The 16,556-nt window shown below is 46.0% G+C and overlaps 3 protein-coding genes across 19 annotated transcripts in view; 2 read left to right on the forward strand and 1 right to left on the reverse strand.

Annotated features, from left to right (window-relative positions):
- Positions 1-2,927, forward strand: part of LOC120805114 (docking protein 2-like) — a 21,576-nt gene extending 18,649 nt beyond the window's left edge. The window contains exon 8 of the mRNA XM_040155005.1: positions 453-2,927. Within this exon, the coding sequence (XP_040010939.1) occupies positions 453-1,307 (855 nt within the window). The 3' untranslated portion in view covers positions 1,308-2,927. The remainder of the gene's footprint in view (positions 1-452) is intronic.
- The window catches only part of si:ch73-311h14.2 (uncharacterized protein LOC556846 homolog), a 13,299-nt gene extending 3,301 nt beyond the window's left edge, over positions 1-9,998 (reverse strand). The window contains exons 1-3 of one of the 3 annotated variants that reach the window (XM_040155007.1): positions 9,564-9,998; positions 9,160-9,279; positions 8,713-8,847 (exon numbers count right to left, since the gene is read on the reverse strand). In XM_040155007.1, the coding sequence (XP_040010941.1) occupies positions 8,834-8,847; positions 9,160-9,279; positions 9,564-9,690 (261 nt within the window). In that variant the 5' untranslated portion in view covers positions 9,691-9,998 and the 3' untranslated portion in view covers positions 8,713-8,833. Of the gene's footprint in view, positions 1-2,402; positions 2,509-8,712; positions 8,848-9,159; positions 9,280-9,563 lie in introns of those variants that run through there. The other 2 variants (XR_005709515.1, XR_005709516.1) reach the window with 2 other exon arrangements.
- The window catches only part of grin1b (glutamate receptor, ionotropic, N-methyl D-aspartate 1b), an 86,053-nt gene continuing 78,774 nt past the window's right edge, over positions 9,278-16,556 (forward strand). For 14 of the 15 annotated variants that reach the window (XR_005709507.1, XR_005709513.1, XR_005709512.1 and 11 more), the window contains exon 1: positions 9,738-9,834. Coding sequence is in view for 7 of the 15 variants with exons in the window: in XM_040154996.1 (XP_040010930.1) it covers positions 9,759-9,834 (76 nt within the window). In the remaining 8 variants the exon portion in view is untranslated. Of the gene's footprint in view, positions 9,376-9,737; positions 9,835-12,765; positions 13,543-16,556 lie in introns of those variants that run through there. The other variant, XM_040155000.1, reaches the window with a different exon arrangement.

Here is a 16,556-nt window from a genome sequence, read left to right on the forward strand (position 1 = left end):
GCATAAGAGCAGCCGATGTAATACCTGGGTGTATATTATAACCTCGCATCTTACCTACATACGATGACGAGATGAGGGAAACTGCCAGGAGATTTTGTTTCAGCGGAAACAAACTGACCGTTTCTTGTTTCCTGAATTACATCAAACCACGGCTCTGTACAGAACCACGTTCTTCAACGCACTGGTTCGCGGTTTGCCCAGTGTGATTATAAAAACCAGTGGAAAGTCCTTACGCTTCAGGCTTTAGCAACAGGTCGGACAGGAAAGTGAACAAATGAAACTGTAACATGATGAAGTGTTCGACGGCTGCTTCTGCTGCACAACTTCCGTCCAGTCTTGGTGAAGACTGGGGCAATAAAAGATCACCAAAAATAAAGCTGACTGAAATGATTTAGATAGAGAGATAACCAATCAGTGATCAATTACCTAACTGTCACCTGTTCTGTTTTCAGTCTCGTCTTGAGCCTCCAGTCGACAAAGTGTTGACCGGGGTGAAGAGTTTGACTCTGGACGTTCGCGGCGACCCCGTCCCCCGTAAGAACCAGGTCAAGATGATCTCCAGCTGCCCTCTGCCCCATGCCGAGCCCGGCCCAAACCCGGCCCCGGGGCCCAGCTCCACCCCCACTCACAATTCCCGCCTTAGCCCCAAACTGAGCTCCAGCCCGAACCCGGAGAAGATGTACTCCCAGGTCACCATGCCGCCCACCGGCGAGCGAGGCACCAAGAGGGAGAGGAAGGAGCGAAGAGGCAGTCTGGTTCTTCCCTGCACCCCCCCTCAAATCAGCCCAGAGCCAGAGTACTCCCTCCCCTTTGACACCATCGCCAAGAATGTCATGGCGGACATCCTGAACTCCCACCAGGCTCGTGTCTCTGAGTCCAGTGCCGATCCGCTCTACGACAGCATAGACGAGATGAAGGTCAGAAACATCGTCCCGAGCGAAGTCAACAACCTCGGACCGACGTACGGGAAGGTGGAGCACATCTACGACGAGCCTGAAGGCTGCGCCGCCGCTGCCGGAGAGCATAAGTCCACTCCCCCCACCTCGGTGTACGATGACCCCGAGGAGATGAGAGGAGGTGCCTGGAGGATCATGGGTACAGCTGCTGACCCCAAAGGTCACGAGTACCCGTACAACCCCCGGGTGGACGACTACGCCGTGCCCAAACGACCCCAGAGGGCGTTTCTTGTTAATCAAAGCACCAATAAAGAAGAAGACGAAGAGGACAGGGAGCAGAAGGAGGAGGAGGAGCAGAGGGAGGAGCAGCGGGACTCACTATACAACAACGTCGTGATGAAGATGGTGTAGAGACAACAGGAGGAGGAACAGCACACGTCCAACAATAATCTCTATGTGTTGATTCAGGGACCTGACGTGATAAAACTGCTGCTTTTCGGTTCTGTGTTTAAGACTTTACATAGAAAACAACCGGCGTGGGTGTTTTGACGTGTATCATAGGCTTCTCTGCCACAAGAAGCACAACCATCACGTGCCACAGAAAATGAATGCGATTGTGAGCGAGGCTTGACCTCGCACCGCTGCTTTGAGTGCTCGTGATTTGGACGAGCTAACGCTCTGCAGCATCTCTAACACGTGGCGGAGTAAGGTCCCGACATCCAGTACAGGTGTGTCTGTGATGTGCCCGAGCAGAGCGCTGCTACTATCTATTATTTTCCTTATTGATCAATCAATCGGTATATAATATGAAAATGGTGAAAGAAAAAAAAAGCCCAAGTCATTTTCTCAGAATCCAAGTTTATGTCTTCACACGTCTGACCAGCAATCAAAAACCTAAAGAAAGACGGTTTACTGGACTAGGAAGCGATACCCGAGACTTTGGACGGTGGTTTTGTCTGAATAATGCAGATAATCGGAGACTTGGCAACGGATTCTCTGTCAGTCGATCAGCGCTACCTGACACATGAACCCGCTGATTCTGTGTAGAGAGCTGAGATTCCCAGTGTTGATGCGTCTGCTCTGTAGAAAAGCAGCGGTTTTATCAGATTCTCTCCCTGGAAAGACCCAACGTGGTACCGGCTGCCTCTGTCCGTTTGGCTCTTCTGGCGCGTGCCTCAGGTGTGAGCTGAAGCACAGGTGATGAGATGCTACCTGACACAGCCGCCTTTACTGTTTCCATCGGTGAAGGTGCAGTCAGACTGAAATCTGCTCCCACTTCATTTCACCAAGATTTTTTTGTCATCGTTAATCATCATGATGCTGCAGCAGAAACTGTCCCTGCTGATGCGTTCAAGGACGCTCCAACGTCTGAGCTTTGAAAGCAGCAGCTGATCAGCTTTAACTTTTTTAATACAAGACGTGAAAAGGACATTTTCTTTCAGACAGCATCCATGTTTACTTTATTCTTTGTTCTTTATTTGGAACCACATCAGCTTCCACCAAGCGGCCGCTGGTCTTCCTGGGCTGATTCAAGACTTCAGCAGCTGCAAACGCAGCGCAGCTCTCTGCTTGTATCAGCATCGGCATTTATCTACATGTCAACGTGAAGATTCTGAAAGAAAGTTTGATTTGTGAAGAATTATTTCCTACTATTATTTCATGAATCTGACCTCAGATCTCCAGCAGGGAGAGTTTTTTCCTGCAGAGGGCAGCAGAGCTCACAGCATGTGTTTGTTTTTAATGTGTGTTTATTATTAATGGTGTGTCAGAAACATGAACTGTGAACATCATCATCCTCCTCATCAGATCAAATTAAACTGTTTTGGTTCTTTGAGTGAACTCAGACACTGTAACCATTTCTGTGTTTGATTTTAAGACTCAAACATTAATGTTTGAGTCTCTGTATAAAACCTTTAAAATGTTAATCTTGAGAGTGTGTGTGATGCATTAAAGATGTGTGTTGTGTGCTTTTCCTCTCTGATCTGTGTACAGATGTTTTCTGAACAAACAGCCTCTAAATCTGAAATAAATCCTGATATATGACTCGCTGGTTTTCAGAGTGTTTGTTACTTCATTCGGGGGGGGGGATGCTGTGCTGGATCCTCTCGGAAGTGTTAAAGCCGTCCGTCAGTAGGGGGCGCCGCTGTCCGTGCAGTGCTGATTGAGCTGCTGCAGCACTAAAAGGAGACAGGACCGTGTGTGTTTTCATCTGTCCGTTGCATTTGTGTGACGAGTGTTCAGTGCTGATCTTCGTCAGAACATCCTGATAGAGGTTTGTACCAGCGAGGTACGTCAGGACCACAAAGTATGTTCAGATCGTTTCTCCTCTGAACTCCCTTTGACTTAACCTTGACTGTTGGACATTTTACCAACCTGTCAGTACGTCTACGTTGTTCTTCATGTTTCTGATACCACCCCTCCATGTCCCTGGATCCTGCCCCTAAAACTCCTGCCTCTGACTCCTTTATCAGAGTCCCACTGTGGATGAAATTTCAGTAACTACATCCAGGGTTTAAAGCCAGAGAAGCTCACGTCTTTAGCTTTTGAAAACGCAGCTGCTCGGCTTTTAACACATTCGACGAAAACCACATTCCTCCTGTTTCCACCTCTCTTCACTGGTCACGAGTCAGTTCTACTGTTGATTTTAAGATTTGAATGTCACAATTAAACACTTATGATTTCTAACATATCGGACAACACATTGTGCGAACTTCTGTTCAGCACAACCCGAACCTTACACTTGGCAAAAAACACTGAACAAATATTTCCGAAAATGTCAAACAATTCCTTTAACAGTAGTAAAGTGACTTAAGGGAAGCTAATGGGGCAAACTGGATGAAAAAGAGTTAAAGCCCTTCAGGGTTTAGTTCCTAGTTCTATTACTCAACTGCTGCTCCTCTACCGGGCAGAGACTCAGATCGTCAGGCAGGGACCTTCTGGCTGTTCTTAAGTCCTGGACCAGGACTAATGGTGACCAGGTTTAACAGATCTGAGGCTGGATAGTCAGTCACTTCTTAAAACTTATTTTTAATCAAAAGTTCTTCTCCCAGTTCCAATGCGTTTTATCTGTTTATTTTCCTGTGCTGATCTTATTTTATTGAATTTATGGTATTTGATTCTATTATTCACTGAACTCTTATTGGCTGGATCTTTAATTAATGGTGGAGTTGATTTGTTACGAGCTCTGTGTTTTGAAAGCTGCTATAAAAATAATGTCTGTTATTATTTTAATCGTCTCTGTTGGCGTAACCAAGATCACTGCTGCAGATCTGACAGTAAGAGGTCGACAATATGTTTATTTTATGAAGATCTGGTTCTCTCAATGGTAGCTTCCTTGTGTTTTAATGGACGACCCGAGGCTTCCTACTTAACATGACACACACACACACACACACACACACACACACACACACACACACACACACACACACACACACACACACACAGTCATAATTAAACAGACGTGTGTGTCACTGTTTAGAGATGGGACTTTGTTCATTATAGATACAGAAAACATTAAAAACCAACAAATCAGAGCCCACCAACTAAGTTAATTCAACCAACCAGGCATTATGAGCTGGTCGGACCTCATTCATCCAGTCAGTTAGAAACGTCAAACAAAACAAAAATAAAATAATAATGAAATAATTCTGTATTGTTTGGCACATTAACCAAACAAGATTTAATGTCAAACAAGTATTTTATTCATGAATAAATAACCAGAACTATTGACAGAAGATAAACGAGGGTGGGGGGGGTGCTGGTGTTGCTGACATGAACCACAACCTGGAACCGTGGAGCCCAGGAGAGGCCAAACCAGGTGCCACCACAATCAGACTAACGACCCCTTCCTGCCCGCACACACCTGCAAACGAGACAGGTTAGACAGAGCAGGCAGAAAGGGAGGGGACCTTACACCCCCCTCCACAGGCTCCACTAAGAACCTCCAACTTGGCATTCAAGTCAAGTCAAGTCAAGTCTATTTATATCGCGCCCAATCACAACAGAGGTTCTCTCAGGGCACTTTTCATATAGAGCAGGTCTAGACCGTGATCTTTATAGTTAGATTTACCCCGGCAACCCCAGCAAACCCAGTACCGCAGGTGGTGGTTTAAGAGGACGAAGGACCGAGATGAGCAGAGGAACAATAAGCAACAAGGATCTGAGGGTCCACAGGTGGGACCCGGCATCTGCAATTACATTACCAGTTCCCTTAATGTGTCTCTGAGCAGGTTCATGAGGACATGCATGAACATATACAGTATTTTTAAGCTTGCCCACCCGCCATAACTACAACTTCAACCAGTCATCACAGAGTTCAGTTTAAAGAGATATTCAGAGTCCGGTTCGAGCTTGTGCGTGTCTCTCATCATGTGAATGTATTTATGCACATAATGATTGTTTGCTAAATCCGGTGCAGTTTTATACATGATTGCACCAGTGGCAACAGTTTTATTACTTCTATTGTTTAAGATAAGATCTATTAATGCGGATCTGTTATGATTTTTGGGCTTTGGCCTGACAGGCTCAGTAATCAGTTATGAAATGTTCACATTACTGCACAATTCCTTAAGGTGTTGAAAAGCACTGGATAACCATTAAGTCACCTAGGGCTATCATTTCTGAGTGAATATACTGAGAGAGTAGGTCCTTCAGTTTACCAGTCGGCTGAAGAAGGCGCATAGATACCTACCAACACAACGGAACTGTTAATCCACATCCGGTTTGTTAGGGCAATAAATTCAAAGCATTTATGCACAGTAAGAGCATACGGGATCGACACTTTACAATGACAGATATAGCAACACTTCCATCTCTACCAATCCTCTCTATTCTATATACAGATATTGTAACCATTTACTGACAAATCATATGTATTTCTGCTTTTTTAAGATAGGTTTCTGTGACAACCAGAATATCAGGATCAGTCTGTGAGATCAGTATGTTTAAATGATCCGATTTTTCTTGCTGACACGAAGTTCCGATGTTCAAATGAATCCCAAACCTTTTCTGGAATTAAAAGTATGGGGATTGTCTATGAATCATATCTATTCCACTGGTATACCATGGGGTAAAGCAGTACCCTTTCAGCCAAATACGCAGCTGCTGGACCCATGAAACAAGGCGAGGACAGAGGGCCAGAGTAAACGCATTATAAAATCTTGTTTGAGTGTTTCCGATTGCTAAGACTTAGCCATTTGACCCAATATGTAATAGGATTGAAGCAGCAGCGGGATATTCTTCCAACAGGTCAGGAAGTGTTGAGTTTATGTGGATTACCTGAGCCCTGGGCAGACAAGTGGTTGCTTTTGACACGTCGAGATGCCGGACCATAGATGGGCCAAGGATGAGACAGGATGAAGAGGGAGGTGCCTGAGGATTCGTACCCAAGCCTCTGTTGACAACCACGGGCTCTGAGTTTCTCCTGAACCCTGCTGCCTGATGGTTGGGCAGTGAAATTAGCTGTTGACCCAATTCGTAGCAGGTGAGTTAACCTTCTCGACACCGGCGGCCTCGGCGGAGAAGGCGGCTCAGCAGACGAGGGCAGCGAAGACGGAGGGTGAACGTGCTCAACCAGCGGGGGGAACTCCAGTATGCTGAGTCTGTTTGTCATCTGAGGACGATGAGGTGGTGGAGGGAGATGAGACGGACACAGGCCACCATTTCTGACAGTAGTCCATGGCTGGCTCTAGGACGACTTCGAACGTAGGGGGGGGACTTTGGTTTTAATCCCTGCGGTGGTGGTACGGTGGAGCTGGGGGGTACCTCACGCCTGGCACCCAGATGAAGCCAAGGATCGTCCGTCTGCGTCTGAGCCACACCATAGCCTCCAGGTCAAGGCTACTGGCAGCCGGCACTGGGCTAGTGAGTCAATGTGCCTCGCCACCTCTCGGATCTGGTATAGAATGGAGATTCTCTCCTGGAGTTCAAAAATCTCTTGACTGCGCCGTTTGCAGTTTACACAGTCGGATGGCGAGGTAAGTGAAGCCATGCTTAAAAAAAACTGGTTAGCTTAGCTGATGGGCTAAAAACAAGCCAACTAGTCTAGCAAGCAGCTGTTGCAGCAATCAACAGCCACAAACCTAGACGTCCGATCGGGGCACAAGTAGTAGTAAAGGAGTCAGTAAAATCGGTTAAAAGTAGTTTAAAATCGATCTAAAACACCAACGTTTCTTAAAAAATAAAATCGATCTTAAAGTCAAAACTAATTAAAACTGCTCACAACAGTGTGGTTCCTCCCCTGGTGGGCGTGTTGCTGGGACCGAGTGATAGATGTCATTACTGTGTATGGGTGGAAGTCTGAGCGCCTAAAGTTCACCTCAATTTGAGCTTTGACCTGAGCTGCTCTGACCTCTGTGGGCTCAGCCAATCACTGCTGACCACTGCTTGAACTGAAAGATGGAGGAAAAACTAACAACTTGTGTTTGTGAGCTTCAAGAACTGAACAATAACAAACTGACCTCAAATCAGATCAGACAAAAATATGCACTGTGAAATATCAGCTGCAGATGTGAGGAACAGGTCCGTTACCAAAACTGCAGCGGGGGTGTCGACACAGAGGACAAAACCAAACAAAACACCGTCGTCCAGCAAAAAGGTTGACCCAGGCTCGACTTTCGTTGCAACACAAGCGCATATTGTATTTTGGTTGTTTATATCAAGATCGTCATGACATGAGATAAAATAGTTGTCACTGTGATGACGTTCCAGAGTCACAAAATCCTGTGTGAGTATTATCAACATCTGTGCAGTATTTGAGTGTCTGATAAACCCTCTCAACCGGTTTAATGTCGGTATCTGATCACAGTAAACCGCTTTACTGACATTAAACCGGTTTAATGTCAGTAGACCGGTTTAATGTCAGTAGACCGGTTTAATGTCGGTACCTGATCACAGTAGACCGGTTTATTGTCAGTAAACCGGTTTAATGCCGTTATCTGATCACAGTAAACCGGTTTAATGTCAGTAAACCGGTTTAATGACGGTATCTGATCACAGTAAACCGGTTTAATGTCAGTAAACCGGTTTAATGACGGTATCTGATCACAGTAAACCGGTTTAATGTCGGTACCTGATCACAGTAAACCGGTTTAATGTCAGTAAACCGGTTTAATGTCGGTACCTGATCACAGTAAACCGGTTTAATGTCGGTACCTGATCACAGTAAACCGGTTTATTGTCGGTACCTGATCACAGTAAACCGGTTTAATGTCGGTACCTGATCACAGTAAACCGGTTTGATGTCAGTAAACCGGTTTGATGTCAGTAAACCGGTTTGATGTCGGTACCTGAACACAGTAAACCGGTTTAATGTCAGTGAACCAGTTTAATGTCAGTAAACCGGTTTAATGTCTGTACCTGAACACAGTAAACCGGTTTAATGTCAGTGAACCAGTTTAATGTCAGTAAACCGGTTTAATGTCGGTACCTGAACACAGTAAACCGGTTTAATGTCAGTAAACTGGTTTAATGTCAGTAAACCGGTTTAATGTCAGTAAACCGGTTTAATGTCAATAAACTGGTTTATGTTTACTCTCTACGTGAATGTGGTGGTAGCCTTGCTGCATGACTGATACTGTCTGACACTACTGAATGTACAACCAGTCTCTCTCAAACTCACACTCACACACACACAGTAATGCACACACTGACACTGATGGCCCCAGGGACACAGTAGGCTACAAAGGCGTCCCAGCATGCATCTCTCCGTCCGCCTTACAACGCACTCAGCTTGAAACAGAAAAAGCATTAGAGAGTGTGTGTGTGTGTGTGTGTGTGTGTGTGTGTGTGTTCACTGGCCTGGAAGCTGAAGGAAACCCACTCCTCAGGACAACACACACCGGGGAGATAAATGGTGACATCATACGTGTCCTACTTCATGTTCACAGCTGAGCTCAGTAACGAGGATGAGACAGTGACGTCACACAGGACAGAAGCTAAGGGACAGCACCTTCCAACATGGAAAGGATACCAGAATATTTTACTCAAGTAAAAGTAAAATTACTCGTGTAAAAAAAAGGACTCAGATAAAAGGAGTATATGACGATGACAATGTGATATGATAGAACTAATCTAGGATATAAAACAAAGTGCATTAACAGTAACATGTCAACGCACACAAGCGGAACACCACCACCATCGACTCTATGTCCAAAACAACTATGAATTCCAACTTCTGTCGACTGAAATTTCGCAGCCTGTGTGTACAACTGATTATCGGTTATCGATATACGGTCTCTGAGACAAAACTCAGGCAGCCCACCTTTCGCTAAGCCCCGCCCCCCGCGGTTACCGTTGCTACCCTGGTCAAGCTGTCGCACCTGGCCAGGTCGATCAGTGGCGTCCACCACGACCTCAGTGAGAGATAACCCGGAGGACAGTGCTGAAATATCAGAGAGAAGCAGACGGGCAGGACCAGGACGTCCAACCCTCACGGGTCCCAACGCGAGCGGCGGGACAAACACCCGCGAACAGCAGGGTGAGTCCGCATCTTCTTTATTTTAAGCTAACGTCTAGTTAGGACTCCCTGTTGCTTTTGTGGTCTAGTAAGGATATGAGCTTTAGCCCATCGCTAGCAAAACTAAATTATCCCGCTTTTCCATTTGCTATAACTTAGAATTAGTATTAGCTAATAACCGTGCACGCTAGCGTTAGTTAGCATCTTACCTTGGAGCAAACGAAGGAGTTTTTGGTTGATCTTTGCTGGATTCAGCTGTGAGTGAGGTCTTCCACTCGGTTTCATCCAAACCCGACATCTCTCCTCCTGCGTGTCCGGCTCTGGAAAAGCGACCATTAGGGCGGTCTCCTCTGTGAGGAGAGAACCCGTCACGAACAGTCACAGCTGGAGGGTCCGCCGTCCTCATGCTAGTCAGACCCAGCCTGCACCTGTCCGGGCCACTTAGCGCCAGGTGGTGCGTGAAATCAGTCATTAATGAAGGTGGGTCCTGGTTTTTCCTAGTTCTGAGTTCACATGTCAGTTTTTTTCTTCCTGGATGTCACTGAACAGAATCTCAGGACTCACCTGGATAATGTGATGACCCTGGAGGTTCATGTTCTGGTCACCAGTTTAAATCGTTTACACTTTGTTCCTGAGGAATTAGGTTTGGTTCCAAATGCCCCCTGCTGTTAGTCAAAATTTTAAGCTCTGGGATTGGCTGGTTCTTGCTGAAATGCACCGTGGGACTTGTAGTTGACTTCTCCAGAAGCTTCTTTTTACTTTTGACTTTTTATTTTGTTCTGATGGTTGTAGCAGAAGAGTTTCATGTTGATCGAACGGGGTCACTAACATTGTCATTGGGAAAATTAATGGGACTGGGATTGTTCATGCACAAACTGCTAGCCTCAGCCTAGTTGCGAAAGCACCCCTCCCTCCCCCAGCACTCAGTGCGCCTGTACCATTAGCACATGTATGTTTTCCAGGCTGGGGGCTAAGAGCAGAGCCTCCTCCCTGGTCATGGAGCTCTGCCCTCCTGCTGCCGCTGCTGATTTGGCTCCTTTCTCACACAGTTTATCAGGACTTTATCGTGTGATTTCTATTTTCAACTGTTCAACTATTACTGTTTGAATCTTGTGACTTGAAATGTAGCAAAGCACAATACATGAGAGAGAAAATACTTAAACCTGTAGTAAACACGACCCTGACATATGTTCATCTTTTCAGTTGACATGTTGAACTTGTCAACAACCAGTTACTTAGAGTTCAGACTCCTGAACATTAAACCCTCTTTTGTTGTGTCATACAGTGGAATTCTATAAATACACATTATAGCTGCTTTAAGTCAAATAAAAATTACTTTCTTTTGTTTGAAATACTCAGAAGTAGAGGTAGAGAAAAAGAGTAAACGCAATGAGTTATTTTCATCCTATCTCCATACATGACCATGTCTGATGGGACCAGTTCAGATCTGGAACCTGGACTGAAGATGTGACATAGCTGTGTGTGTGTTAATTACAGGCCTGGTGGCAGGCCGGTGGGGCACAAGGGTTGATGCTTGTTTCTATGGCAACCACCATAAGGATCCAGAGCTGCATCCCTGTTGCCGTGGCAACCGTGCATGCTGGCAGTGGACGGGGTGACGGATGTGATTTAAAAACAGAAACAACCACAGAAGAAGAAGAGCGTATGAGTATGAATGGTGGATCTCTTCTTCTGCTGGTTTTATTACGCTGCAGCTCACAGTAACCCACTACACGTGCCTACCTGCGGGTCTGAGCTACTGCTAAAACCAAGTCTTAACTCTAAAAAGTCATGGTCTGAGGACCTGCTTTTTGTTTCCAGATGGGAGGTGAGCCTGCCATAATGTTATTTACAAAAGTACAAAAACACACACACACAGATGGACACACACATGAACAAAAGCGTCTCATCTGTTGACACGTAGCTTACATGTCCCGAATAATCCCCTGTGCATTGCGCATTAGGCTCAGGTTGGAGTTGTGTTGATGCTTTTAAATTGACAGTCAAAGCAGCAAATCACATAAATCCCATGTAATAAATTCACATGATATAAACATGTGAAAAGAGAGCATTGCCTAAAGTCTTGGACCCACAGACGTGAGCAGACTCTTCGTATCTTCCCTGGTGATGCTCTACCAGAGCTTCACTACGGCTTCTTTCAGCTCTTGCTTTTGTGGGGTGTCTCTGCCTTTAGTCCGGTCTTCACCAAGTGGACTGTTGCTCGGTCGGACTGAGATCAGGAGACTGACTCGGCCAGTCGAGGATATTCCACCTCCTCATCCTGAAAAGCTCTGTGGTTGCTTTGACCGTACGTTTAGGATCGTTGTCCTGCTGAATGATGAAATGTCATCCGCTGAGTTTTGAGGCATTTGACTGATTCTGATCACAGGATGCTCCTGTGAACCTCTGCATTCATCCCGTTTCTTTCGTCAGCAGTGAAATCATAAATAAATGCCAGCATGCCGGTTAAATTGGAGCCGTACATGCCCGAGGCATGTTTGACAGATGAGACGGTGGCTTTGGGTCATGAGCTCTTCCTTTCCTCTCCATCATTTAGACAGAGGTTGATTTTTGTACCATCGGTCCATAGAACTTTGTTCCAGAACTCTGAACTGTGAACTGCAGCCAGGCCTTTCTGTTTTAGAGGTTTACCAGGGATTTGCATCTTGTGGTGAGTCCTCTGAGGCTCTGGTCATGGACTCATGTCTGCCTTCATCCTGGAGAGCGTTCTTGACTCGCTGTGCAGTCGTAAAGGGGATTTTCTTCACCATGCAAATGATGCTCATCCACCAGACTGGTGCTCCTCAGTCTATCAGCTCATTTCGCATGTTCTTCTTTTCCTGTGAACAGCTGCTTTTTTTTTTTTTTTAGAAACCATCGATTTCGATTTCTCTCTGACAGATTTTTGCTTTCTTTTGTTGTGCCTCGTTATAATCTTCTTCACTCGGATGGTCACCTCTTCACTCCTCACATTGACAGAATCTCTACCTCGATCTAAATGGCAGCTCTCATCAACTCTGACCCACGTGTGAGCTTTGTTTGTAGTGACATCGAAATGACACACAGCTGCCCAACACACAGTTGGTGGCCAAGTGTCCGATTACTTTTGACCCCTAAACGTTGGGCTCTATCTCCCACACAGTTCTTTCAATATTGATGTAAACCTGCTCAAATTACAGCTGAGACCCGGCTCTTCGATGTAGTTTCCATTATTTTACTTCAGATTCAAAATGTCGAACCTCGGGGTCAGTTATGTGTAGCCTATTGAATTCTATCATTTTGTATTTTTACGTGTTTTTATCGGAATAATCTCTCAAAATCCTTTTTTTATTATTAAACTGTTCCATAAATAAATGAGTAATGACATGCGTAGTAACCTGGTGTAGTCACAGAGTATAAATGTATAAACAGGCAGTGAACTGTGACCGCGCGTGAAGAGGAACGCGACGGTTCACCAACAAACACCGGAGAGACGACGCTCGCGCCCGCGTCCCAGCGGCCGCGCGCGCCTCCTCTCCTCCGTCTGTGAGCGCGCGGGGGCGAGCGTCAGATTCCAAGGACAGATCGCGGGCTCGCGAGCATCAGGTCATCTGGAAGTCCGCGAGCATCACGAGCCTCGACCGACAGATCCCGAACAACGGGACCACGATTTGAAACGTAACCTGACACATTGACGAGAAAAATAGTATTCAACGCGTGAAACGACACCACGAGGAGGCGGCGGATCAACAGGACGGGACCGGATCAACAGTGTCCGCTGGGTTTGCCGATTAAACTGTGACTGAAAAACTGCATCCAATCGGTCCAGGACGCGACAGAAACCCGGGATAGAATCCTCCGGTGCGAGACGGTGAGCGACGGCACAGCGTCGTCGGAGATTTTCACCGCTTCAACAGTTAATTCATCAATTCGTCAAAACCAGAAAAAATCCAGACCTTTAACCTGACGAAACCGAGTCACCTAGCCCACCGGGACCGAACCGGGGCAGAACCAGCAGACGGTACCCGACTGATGGTGGGAACACCGGCAGGAAGCGTGATTTAAATAAATCACAGACGGTGAAATCAACAGGAGACCGACCGAACGACGCAGTTCTGCAACGGAATTCAGAGCGGATTCAGACCGAGGCAGAAAAAATATCGTTTTTCGTTTGGAAAACTGCAGCAGAACCAGGACCCGCTGAAAACAGTAGGTCATTTGGTCTGATTGGTTTATTGTTTGTTTTTCTTCTGTCCCGAGGGATTAATTTCAGATAATTTAATTCAAGATACGGATTTAAAAAAAAAGTCTTTTGTCTCATATAATATCCTGTTATGTTTTTGTGTCAAAACTTAAAAATGAATCTAAACATAAATGACCACGAAATGGAAAAACATGCACTTTCATCATCTTCGGTCATTTTCTGTCAATTCATCCTCTTCCTCTTTTCCACCTCCTCTCCACCGTTTTGTTCTTCTGCTCTTTAGAGTTTCAAGTTTTGTATGAAAATTCAGATTAACGCATCTGTCCTGTTGAGCTCAACAGAACGAGACAACTGGCTGCATCAAAACAAAACTGAGTTTGAATTGTGACAAAAACTGTGTGTTCGGACTTCCTCAACACTGAGAACAAAGTCACAGTGTTGAGTTTTGTTTTGACAGTAAAAGGTATAAAGTTTGATAAAGACCCAAACAGTGATCTAGGTGCAGGTGAAGCCCCGCCCACCGCCAACGTTCAAGCCGCAGGATTGGACGATGCTCCTATCCAAAATGATTGACAGGTGTGTTAAGGCCTCGTCACGTCAGCGTTTCAAAAACGATTATTCACAGCGATTCGAGGAGTCGCTTGCAGCCGTGAAGTATCACGTGAATGTTTCGTGTCGACTGTAACTGTGGTGAACTTTGACCCGTGAACTCACCCCGCTGGCCAATAAGGAGCCGTTCTGACAGAGCTGATCTCCGAGGGGACGGCAGCCGTCGTAGCTTATTATCTGTGTGTCGGCATCCAGTCGTAATGAAGCTGCTGTCTAGCAGAGACGTGGGAGCATCTCAGTTGCCTACACTGCGTCCAGGTTTTCCTCACTTTCATCTGTTCCTCGCCCCTGAGTCCGAGGAAACGAGGCGAGGACAGAGGAAACGAGGAGACGGGTTTTTAAAGAGAAGACACGTCTGTCTCTGACGATGGTGGTGATCACAGCTCATATTTAGTCAGATTTTAGAGCTCTATGGCAACTTCTGATGGTTTGGAGTTTGTATTTTCCCATTTACACAGTTTTAGAAACACCAGCTCAAACTGAGTCAGTCTGATCCAACAGTCCTGTAATAATCCTCCTTCATGAAGGTTGTGAGGTTCCGTTTGTGCTGAAACGGTTTCAGACGTGTTCAAACTCCTCTTTGTATAATGCAGTTCACTTCAACAGCTCCACAACCTGCAGCCTCCAGACTGATCACACGGGTGAATCAACATCTCTGAAGCAGCTGCAACACAGATTGACCCTCAGAACCTTCATGAAACCGGATCTGTTGCTTGTTGTTGTCATTCTGAAAAGCAAATAAAATTTATCATTTAAAAAATATCCATTATTGTAGAATCCAAGTTGTATGTTTTGTAGAAATGATTTATTAGCCCAAATGTTTCAGACGAACTATATTTCTACCTGACACGTGGGGAAACTGAATGGAAACAACCCTGTGTCCTAGAAATGACCTTCATATACAACCAAACTGCAACAGCCAATACGTTGTGAAGGAAACAGAATCGTACGTATAAAGATCAGGACTACGACACCAGAGACCAGGTCCACAACCAGAGTTCCGTCTATAGTTAAGACAACAATAGCTCTTTGGTTAAGGTTCAGGAAAGATGGAGGTTTTGGTTTGGAAACAAGGAATATTTACTATGGAAATATGAATGTGGTGTTAAATCTTATTTAATTCTCAACCAGTAAGTGAATAAATGTATTCCCCAGAATGTGGAACTAGTCCTTTACAGCTGAGTCAGAGACGTTGAAGGGAGCAGACGAACCACTTAAAGAATCCTGAATAGAAAAGATGGCGGCTGCCTGACACGTATCCTGCCCCTCCCCTTAAAAGCCAATCGTCTGCTTCGTAGCAGCCGAACAGGAAACATGTCGAGCCGATCGTGTTGTTGCGTTGATACAAGTGAAACCTCGCACCTGTGTAGCAGGAGTGCCACCTGTGGAATAACAGTTTTTCAAAACCTTATTTTGGGACAAAGCCACCAAACGTTTTAAGCAGTTTTGATCAGATTTGACTGGTGATTCTGGACATTCAGTTTTTTTGTCAAGATGGCTGCCAAGTCCTCCATGCTGTCTAACCTCCCTCTACTCCTCCTCCTCCTACTCAGTGGAGCTGTTTGGCATGCCTCTCCTCCTCCTCCATTTTCTCTAATCTCCTCCTCCTCCATGTTCTCTGACCTCCTCCTCTTCCTCAATGCTCTCTAGCCTCCTCCATGTTCTCTAACCTTCTCCTCCTACTCAGTGGAGCTGTTTGGCATGCTCCTCCTCCTCCTCCATGTTCCCTAATCTCCTCCTCTTCGCTCTCTAGCCTCTTCCATCTTCTCTAACCACTTCCTCCATGCTGTCTAACCTCCCTCTGCTCCTCCTCCATGTTCTCTGACCTCCTCCTCCTCCTCCTCCATGTTCTCTGACCACCTCCTCCTCCTCCATGTTGTCTGACCACATCCTCTTCCTCAATGCTCTCTAGCCTCCTCCTCCATGCTCTCTAGCCTCTTCCATCTTCTCTAACCCCTTCCTCCATGTTGTCTAAACTCCTCTTCCTCCATGCTGTCTAACCTCCCTCTGCTCCTCCTCCTCCTCAGTGGAGCTGCGCGGCGTGCTCCTCCTCCATGTTGTCTAACCACCTCCTCCTCCTCCATGTTCTCTAACCTCCTTCCTCCTCCATGTTCTCTAACCTCCCTCCATGTTCTCTAACCTTCTTCCTCCCTCCATGCTCTCTAACCTCGCTCTGCTCCTCCTCCTCCTCCATGTTCTCTGACCTCCTCCATGTTGTCTAACCACCTCCTCCATGTTGTCTAACCACCTCCTCCATGTTGTCTAACCACCTCCTCCATGTTGTCTAACCACCTCCTCCATGTTGTCTAACCACCTCCTCCATGTTCTGTAACCCCCCCCTCCTCCATCTTCTCTAACCTCCCTCCTCCTCCATCTTCTCTAACCTTCTTCCTCCCTCCATGTTCTCTAA

This window comes from Xiphias gladius, chromosome 19 (genome assembly GCF_016859285.1).
Source record: "Xiphias gladius isolate SHS-SW01 ecotype Sanya breed wild chromosome 19, ASM1685928v1, whole genome shotgun sequence".
In the NCBI taxonomy this organism is placed as follows: domain Eukaryota; kingdom Metazoa; phylum Chordata; class Actinopteri; order Istiophoriformes; family Xiphiidae; genus Xiphias; species Xiphias gladius.